This window comes from Danio aesculapii, chromosome 13 (genome assembly GCF_903798145.1).
Source record: "Danio aesculapii chromosome 13, fDanAes4.1, whole genome shotgun sequence".
NCBI classification, from domain to species: domain Eukaryota; kingdom Metazoa; phylum Chordata; class Actinopteri; order Cypriniformes; family Danionidae; genus Danio; species Danio aesculapii.
Window position 1 is genome coordinate 33,107,129 of NC_079447.1, and position 8,392 is coordinate 33,115,520.

General features: G+C 35.4%; 1 protein-coding gene across 2 annotated transcripts; it reads right to left on the reverse strand.

Annotated features, from left to right (window-relative positions):
- Positions 1 to 275: 275 nt before the first annotated feature.
- On the reverse strand, positions 276 to 3,490 carry nat8 (N-acetyltransferase 8). Of its 2 annotated transcripts, XM_056471511.1 has the most exons (3): positions 3,467 to 3,484; positions 3,181 to 3,320; positions 276 to 2,904 (listed from the first exon to the last, which is right to left on the reverse strand). In XM_056471511.1, exon 3 carries the CDS (start codon positions 2,899 to 2,901, stop codon positions 2,236 to 2,238), a length of 666 nt encoding a protein of 221 aa, XP_056327486.1. In that variant the 5' UTR covers positions 2,902 to 2,904; positions 3,181 to 3,320; positions 3,467 to 3,484; the 3' UTR covers positions 276 to 2,235. The 2 variants fall into 2 exon arrangements, with proteins under 2 accessions (XP_056327486.1, XP_056327485.1); XM_056471510.1 differs by having other exon boundaries at positions 3,181 to 3,490.
- Between the last annotated feature and the right edge of the window lie 4,902 nt (positions 3,491 to 8,392).

Genomic DNA, 8,392 nt, shown 5'->3' on the forward strand with positions numbered 1-8,392 from the left:
ATTACACAGTAACTAGTCAATGACCCTTTTAACAATTGGGCTGCCCTCTATATGTGCGCCTAATTTTATGACTTCCTGCAAGCAGGTTTATGTGTGTCTCAGAATGAAGAGCGCAAGAGGAATAAGAAAATACAATAGGCATTGTCACATCTTCTGTGCTTTTACCCTAAAAACAAATAAATAAATAAATAAATAAAACAGGCCAACTGTTCTATGAATTACTGATCTCTATTAAAACATATTGTGTGTGTGTATACATGTTAAAACACTGGACATTAATAAAAATGTTTTATTGATTTCTTACAACAAATTACAAAACAAAAAACATTATATTGAGATCCATGTTACATTGAATGTTTTACATTGAAGTCATTTAGCCACAGGGCAATCACATTTATATTATTTTATCAGTTAAAACACAATAGAAAAAGCTCAGATGATTCAATCCTTTGTTGACAAGCGTAAACTGATAATAATTTTCATACTCTTGCTGCCATTATAATCAGCATCAGTACTAACAGAGGTGGAAATGTAACGTCCTTCACATTGCAAGCAGTTCCTGTTAAAACCAATCTGACGGTTTCAAGGTTTCATGAGAGTAAATTTGACTGTATTCTCTCCTCTGGCTGCCGTTATCAGTCTCACACTATTTTTTTCCTTTTTCTGAAAGTCTTGATAACACCATCGTGGCGTTTTTCTTTTATCATTTCAGTAAATAAGATTGTAAAAAAAAAAAAAGTTGTACTCTCCCATTCACTGTGCTCTAAATTTACCCGGCTATGATGAAAAGGAAGTGTGGAAAGGGTCCATTTGAGTTTCTTTCTTCTGAACACAAAAGAATGAACATTTTGAAGAATGCTGGTTACCCATTAACTTTTATAGTGTTTTTTTTTCCACAAAGAATGTCAATGAGTCCCAGCAACCAGCATTTCCCAACATCTAAATATCTTCCATATCAACAAAACTAAATACCTTCATTTTTTTGTTCAACAGAGGAAAGAGGGAGAGTAAATGGTGAGGTCATTTTTAATTTTGGGTGAACTATCACTTAAAGGCTCCATCTTCACTTGTCATTTCAGACCTATTAGACTTTAATTCAACTTCAGAACACAAATACATACATTAGTAATCAAATCTGTCTGACTTACTCTACTTACTCAAAATGCAATGCATCAAAACGTTTACATACATACGAATTATGCAGTTTAATGCAAGTATTCTAAAGAATTTCGCTTAAAACAATGATCAGCAAACAATGTTTACAGCCTTCAGATTTGATCTTTGACACGGGAACAAATTAGATTCATTCTTTCGTGTCACATTTGAGCTTTATGAACCAACGAGGTTTGTCTGTCTCACATGTCATTCTGACAGTATGATAACCTTGGCTAAAAATGCCACGGTTTTACTGTATTAGGATTACTGCTCTAATATATATTCTTTATAAATGTCGGGGGGGAAAAAATGAAACTTTCTTTCCCTTTGAACACAATAGATTTTATTTTGAGAAATATTTTGCAGCAGTCAACACGTCAGGCTAAATAATTAAAATTAATCATTCATTGTCTTCATTAGTTTCAAAAACACAGATTTCATTCATTAATAACAGCATCTTTGGAGATCTTTTCTGCTGGAGACATGGTTATCCTAAAAAAATATAAATAGAAAAATCTCAAAAAAAACCGTAGGGATGGTATAAAAGAAAATTTTGATGGTTTTAAAATCTTGACTTTCCCAAACCGCAGTATTCCTTAAAAACGGTTCTCGTCCCGTGTCTATATGGTAGTTATTCTGTCTATAGTGTCTATATGATCGTTGTTCATATGTGAATAAAAACCTGCTCTCTAGACCTCTCTTTGAACATTCAATATTTTGGATTAAATGTAGGGACTGATATTAAAACTGATTCATTAAAAAACTGATTTGTTTTCTGAAGGTGAAGAAAAGTGATGAAGGTTTGGAACAACAAGATAAGCAAATAACAGAATTGGGTTTAACTAACTCTTTAAATCATAAAAAAAGTTCAGCATTAAAACAAATCTAAAAATTGCATAAGAAAACTGATTTTGTCCCCCTTATATAAATAATTTCTTATAAAAGAATACCTCCCTTTTTCCAAAGTGGATTCATTTATAGATCAGACAGACAGTCGAAGATAGTGGTGTGCTTCATTAGTGATCTGAACCAGTGTTAAAAAGCCCTTTTAAAGAAGGAACAAAACTGCAGACGTCATCTTCAGTTGTGACGTTTTACGATGAGCTGATACTCCATTAGTGTGAAATTAGTCAGCTTGGCGATAAAATCTGGAGCACTGAATTCTCTGATCTTCTGGTAGCCCATGTGCTCATAGAGCTTCTGTGCATCTGTCTGGACCACTGAGGTGTGAAGCATTACTCCTAAATAACCATGTTCACGAGCAAAATCAGCCACGGTACGGCACAGCGCTTTGGCGATGCCTTTTCCACGATGAGCCTTTTTAACAGACATTCTCTTCAGTTCCAGAAAGTTCTTGTCTTTATCTGAAGGAAAACAGCCGACTGTACCCACTACACGACCTTGAGTTTCTGCAACCCAGAAGCAGGCGTTCGCTGGATCCATGTAGGTCTGCTGAATGTGGCTTAGATCTTGTTCAAGTGACGTCTGGATGTACTTGTTGAACATGTAACACACGCTTTGCCTGCCTGCGGCCAAGAGCAGCGTGACTGCGAGCACGGGTAAAAGGATGGACATTGAGCTGGTCAGCAAAGCGCAAAACACACATCCCAGAAACATCTGCGCCAGGGGCTGCTTGAGGATGTGCATGCAAGATGATGGGATGTGTTCACTCATACCGATGGTGAAAACCTCCTTCACTTCTTCATGATCCTCTTCTCTGTACTGACGGATCTGCACCTCATCCATGACCTTCAAAACCAAACAGAAGAAATATTTACACTGAATCAAATAATATTACGCTTGTCTAGTCACAACTAGTCTTTTTAGAAGTGAATGTTTACTTACGTCTATATAACTACATAGTAACAACTATATCATGTATAGGACTAATTTACATTAAAAACATTTAAAAACAGTATTGTGTCTCATCAATTATGTCTCGTCAATCTTAAGTCAGTCTAGGTGTTTGTATTAGCATCAAAAAATCTTAAGACACTTCATATATATGGTGACACAGAAACTCACAGCAAATTCCCCCGATCACCTCGATCCAGATAAGACGAGTTTTCCAGGTTATTGACCTTTACTCGATGCCCGGCGAGCATATATACCAAACATTCACGAGTTTACGGAAGTGTTCCTGAAGAGCTTCAGAGAGACGGTATCTGCACGAAATAACAACTATGATGATCAAAATCACGTGAATTGAAATCAGGCTTTTTTCAGATTTTTGTAATCTAGAGTAACCAAATAAATAAATAAACAATAGAAGTAGTAGTAGACGTCCCCCACTGTAAAAGATCAAACTAACAACATTAGTGCTTTGTTGTTCAGTTCTTCGTTTTCTCCTATGACAGTTTACGAGAGATCGCTGTCGACATCTGCTGGAGAGGAAGAATTAAATAACAGACAAAAAGCACTTCTGTCTGTCTGTCTGTCTGTCTGTCTGTCTGTCTGTCTGTCTATCTATCTATCTATCTATCTATCTATCTATCTATCTATCTATCTATCTATCTATCTATCTATCTATCTATCTATCTATCATATACATTTGAAGTCAGAATTATTAGCCCCCCTGTTTTATTTTTTCCACAATTTCAAAACATTTCTAAACATAATATACTCATTCTAATAACTGATTTATTTTATCTTTGTCATGATGAGAGTAAATAATATTTCACTAGATATTTTTCAAGGCACTTCTATGCAGCTTAAAGTGACATTTAAAGGTTTAATTAGGTTAACTAGGCAGGTTAGGGTAATTAGGCAAGTTATTGTATAATGATGGTTTGGTCTGTAGACTATCGAAAAAATGCTTAAAGGGGCTAATAATTTTGACTTTAAATGGTTTTTAAAAAATTAAAAACTGGTTTTATTTCTCCAGATGAAAAAAATATTATCAGACACACTGTGAAAATGTCCTTGTTCTGTTAAACATCATTTGGGGTATATCAAATATTTAAAAAAGAAAAAAATTCATAGGGGGCTAATAATTCTGACATTAACTGTGTGTGTGTGTGTATATATATATAAATGTTTAACAGCTATATACAGTTTTTCTCAGTGGCTTTGATGCATTTCTCACAACATTATTTACATTTGCACGACAGTTAATGCATTTCTCAAAACAATTATTACAAACTGCAAAACCTAGTTGATAACCTGCCCAAGCATGTCACTTGCTCAAAATGGATAGCTCATTCCTCAAAAGCAAGTATTCATGTCAATGAATGTGTCAGTGTCATCAAGATGAAAGACTTGACACCATTATTTATGAACAAGATAGTCAAATGGCTTTGTCATGTTTTCATTATGACAGTTTACTCTGTATTTTTTTCTAATGCTAAAAAGTCAGATTTTGGTGACACTTCCTGAAAATGCTCAAGACAGCACTATATACTAATTGCACAGCCATTTGAACTACAGTAAAGTCAGACATCACTGTATTTAGTGAGGTATCGGAGTTACCGATATTCAAGACACTGAATATGTATGTTTAGGATTTTTACTGCATATGCTCTTTGCAATTATAATTTATTCACAGCATTGTGCAAAGGAATAAATACACCCTTATTTACAACAAACATAAACTTCCTTTGGGTAGAGCTGTGCACAACTGTAAACAATATTGCAATACATATTGGAACTGAACCTACAACATACATAGCTCTGTAAATCATTCATGAAATTGTTCAATTTATTGTTCAATTGTTCAGGACATTTTCAGGAAAAAAAGATTGAAACATTTTTATAAAATTAGCATGACAGATTTTGACAACTAGTTCAACATTTTTGCATGTAATGACTCAAGTAATGAAATGAAGACCATTAATTTGATATGGAATGACTATTCAGCATTCACAAGTTTAGTTAATTTTGACTGACATGACATAAGCAAATAATAATGTTATAAACATCAGAGTGTTGTATGAAAGCAATGGATGCATGTCCAAAAGCATTTGCAATTTGTTGAAAGGAATGAGAAAGTGCTACTATGATGTGCAAAAATGACGAATTGTTTTGAGAAATGCATGAACTGTTGTGCAAATGTAAATAGTGTTGTGAGAAATGCACCAAAGTGACTGAGAAAAACTGTAAATGTAAAACACTTAATTCATTTCAGTTTTTTTTACTTTAATTTGTTAAACTTCCAATTAGATGAAAACGACCATTATTATGGCCTCCTCTAATCCACTAGATGGCGAAATTCTACAGTCTCTTACAGATTACTGTTACACGGTGTAATACTTGCTGGACAGAAAGAAATAGAGATGTGCATAGAGCCTATATAGTTTTAGAAACATTTCTATAAACTTCCAATTGAATTTAAGTGCAGATAAATATCTGCAAAATTATGATAACACACAATATTACTGCATACTTCAAATTATTTAAGGGCCCTGCTGAAAAATCACAACAACAACAACAACAACAACAACAACAACAACAACAACAAAACAGCATATGCTGGTGAAGTCTGTTTTGATGCTGGTATGGTCTAGCATTGACCAGCATTGAAACAAGATCAGCATCAAAACATACCTTGCCAGCATATGCTGTTTTTCATAGCTTTTCATAATTTCATATCATTTATCATCTGTGTTGGTGTTATTAAGCTCAAAAGATAAAAGAGAGAAAAAATAGAGAAAATAGAGAGAAAAAAGGAGAAAAACATCCCTTTTTATGGTAAAAGATGTTGACCTATAGGTATTTCAGCCCAAGAAGAACAGACTATGTCCCACAGTTCCATAGGTTTTCCCTCCGAAACTGCATTTTAATGTCACCTCCAAAATATTTTGTTTATGGTCAGGGCAGCATGGTGGCACAGTAGGTAGTGCTGTTGCCTTACAGCATAAAGGTCGCTGGTTTAAACCCAGGCTGGGTCAGTTGGCATTTCTTTGTGGAGTTTGCATGTTCTCCCCATATCCGTGTGAGTGTCCTCCTGGAGCTCCGGTTTCCCCCACAGTCCAAAGACATGCGTTATAAGTGAATTGGGTAAGCTAAATTGTCGGTAATGTATGTGTATGTCCTGGTCCTCCAGATTGGGGGTTCAGAGTTGGGCTAATGACCCACCCAAAAAATTTGAAGTTACGAAACACCAACATGGTGTGGCTAAATATCAACTTCGAAATAAACGGCCCTGGGAGTAAGTAAATGTTAAGTTCAGGGCACTGAGCTGGCCATTTCATTTCCTCAATCCTGTTTCCCTGAAACCAAGATGTTACTCATTTACTCGTGTGATTGGGGGTGTTTTATTAAAGCACTTATTTCAGGAGCATTTCGTCTTTGGCATATGGGAACATAATCTCTTCAAGTATTTTGATGTTGTCAAACTGATCCATGATACCTGATAAATGGATAAACATTTATCATAGTGATCTGAGGCTTGAATTTAGTATATTGCTGTCTTCTGACATGTTGTCAATGGCCAGATCTAAAATAAGCAGTTTTACTCTAATCAGTCTACATTTGTCTTTGGACCAGTCGATTTGTTGTTTGGCCAATTTTAACAGATTTTGCAAGCCATTTTTTCAACAATAGTGCTTTAGAGGTGCTTCTTTCAGACAGCTGACCTTTCATCAAACATCTTCTCCCTGTAACTGGACTTGCAGGTCATTTTAGATCATCATTGATCTGTCTTGAAGTGATGATTGGCTAAATCTTTGCCATTTGAACTATTCTTTAAGTCATTTGAACTTTTTTTAAAGTGTTTCGTTTTTGATTGCCACTTTAAAGCATTTTTAGTCATTTTAGATGAACATTCTGTAATTTACTGCACTTCTTTATACGTTTTCCCTTCTAAAATCAACTTTTTACTTAAATGATGTTGTTGTTCTAAACAATGTTTTGAAAGACGCCACAATTCAGAACGAAATATATTTTATAACAACGTGTGGATGAATGCTGACCTTCCTGATCAGTTAAGGACCATGAATGGTACGTTTTTCACAGAATGAATGAAGTTTCACAGAACCCCACACACTGTTGTTTTGAACACACCTGTTTCAGTGCAATGTTTTTAAGAACGAACAGTTTTTACAATAAACATACGGAAAGCTCACACACCTGTTGGGTTTCCATGTGTTATGGAAACCAACATGTAAGTGTGTTTAAAGGACATTAGTCTTTTTACTTATACTAAAATACACTGAGAAATGCCTGTTTTTACATAAGGAAATAGATTTATTCTTAAATCAATTTTCATGATAAATATAATTCAGCTGTACAGAAAATAGAACTAGAGATCAAAAGGCAATGGTGGTGATAAACAGCTCTCAAGAAAGAACTACACAAAAATACAAACTATTCTTTAACTACTTTCAACAAATATACAGTGCATATGCAGCATAAATGACTACACCCTTGTTTTAGTATGCCCAAAATTTTAGTATGTAATGTTTCAGCATACCAAAAAGGTTTTAGTATGGTTTGTGTTTATGCAAGTGAGACAAGTGTGGTGCTAATCGACAAAAGAAAGGCACCAATAACGGTCCATTCACCATACTAATCAAGCAATACTACTGTTTATTGCTGGAACACAGAGCTGATACCAATAATAGTCAATAATCATAAATCATACTCATTCATTCATTTTCTTTTCAGCGTAGTCCCTTTATTAATCAGGGGTCGCCACAGGGGAATGAACCGCCAATTTATCAAGCATATGTTTTACGGAGCGGATACCCTTCCAGCCAACACTGGGAAACACCTATACACTCTTGCATTCTTACACATACACGCCCAATTTAGTTTATTCAATTCACCTATAGCGCATGTCTTTGGACTGTGGAGGAAATCGGAGCATCCGGAGCAATCCCACGCCAACACAGGGAGAACATTCAAACTCATCACAGAAATGCCAACTGATCCAGTTGTGGCACAAAATCAGCGACCTTCCTGCTGTGAGGGGATCATGCTACCCATTGTGCCACTGTGATGCTGAATCATACTCCTGATCATCATTAATCGAAATACCACAACATTGCATAAAGACTTATGTTGTGAAATAAAGATGAGTAATAAGGATTACATGAGTAAAAGACAGATAATGAAACCCCAAGCAATCTGATATAAGTATATACAACCTTAGAGACGTGCCATCATTTTCCTCTTCAAAGACTGGGGAGCCCGTTGCAGTCACTTTGGGAAACCAACATGTGTGTCCGAGAATGCCGGCGATGTGCACTTATCCCACGGTTAAGCTTCCAATGTTCCAGCAAGAAACCCTCACCTTTAT